The sequence below is a fragment of the Galeopterus variegatus genome, unplaced genomic scaffold (assembly GCF_000696425.1).
Source record: "Galeopterus variegatus unplaced genomic scaffold, G_variegatus-3.0.2 Scaffold9303, whole genome shotgun sequence".
NCBI classification, from domain to species: domain Eukaryota; kingdom Metazoa; phylum Chordata; class Mammalia; order Dermoptera; family Cynocephalidae; genus Galeopterus; species Galeopterus variegatus.
In genome coordinates this window covers 23826-24304 of record NW_007735414.1, presented here as the reverse complement: position 1 = coordinate 24304, position 479 = coordinate 23826, and the positions used below count along the sequence as shown (strand labels likewise).

The 479-nt window shown below is 39.5% G+C and overlaps 1 protein-coding gene across 1 annotated transcript in view; it reads right to left on the bottom strand.

Annotated features, from left to right (window-relative positions):
* The window catches only part of KAT2B (K(lysine) acetyltransferase 2B), a gene marked incomplete at its 5' end in the record, with an annotated part of 49832 nt that extends 49595 nt beyond the window's left edge, over nt 1-237 (bottom strand). The window contains one exon of the mRNA XM_008593521.1: nt 92-237. Coding sequence (XP_008591743.1) covers nt 92-237 — 146 coding nt within the window. The remainder of the gene's footprint in view (nt 1-91) is intronic.
* Between the last annotated feature and the right edge of the window lie 242 nt (nt 238-479).

Sequence of the window (479 nt, the reverse complement as noted above, 5' to 3'; positions counted from 1 at the left end):
CAGCCTCACATCCATGACCTGACATGTGGAGACTGAGCACATCTGAACAATAAGAGAAAGAAGATAGGCCTTTAAAATGTTAAAATCTCACCTTGAATAGGTAGAAATAAACTTGTTTGGTATCTGCATCTTCTTCCTTATGGACACAGGTAAAGAGATATTCCACATCCAACACTATTCCCAGGAGTCTGTTCATTTCTTCCTCTGACACATTCTCCAGGTGGGAAACATGAGCAGCTAACAATAAGATCAAAGGAACATATGTAAGAAGTCAGTTGGAAACCACAAACATTCTGCCTTTTAAAATACAAGTTTCTTTCTCACAAACCTTCCCATCAATCCACTAGGCTGCCCTGTAAATAACAGGAAATTTCTGAACCCCTGTAAGACTGAAGTCCTCTCACAAAATCTACTTATAATTAAGAGACTGCCATATTGTTGAGCCTTATTCTCCCTGCCTAACACTAAAAGTTGGCCAG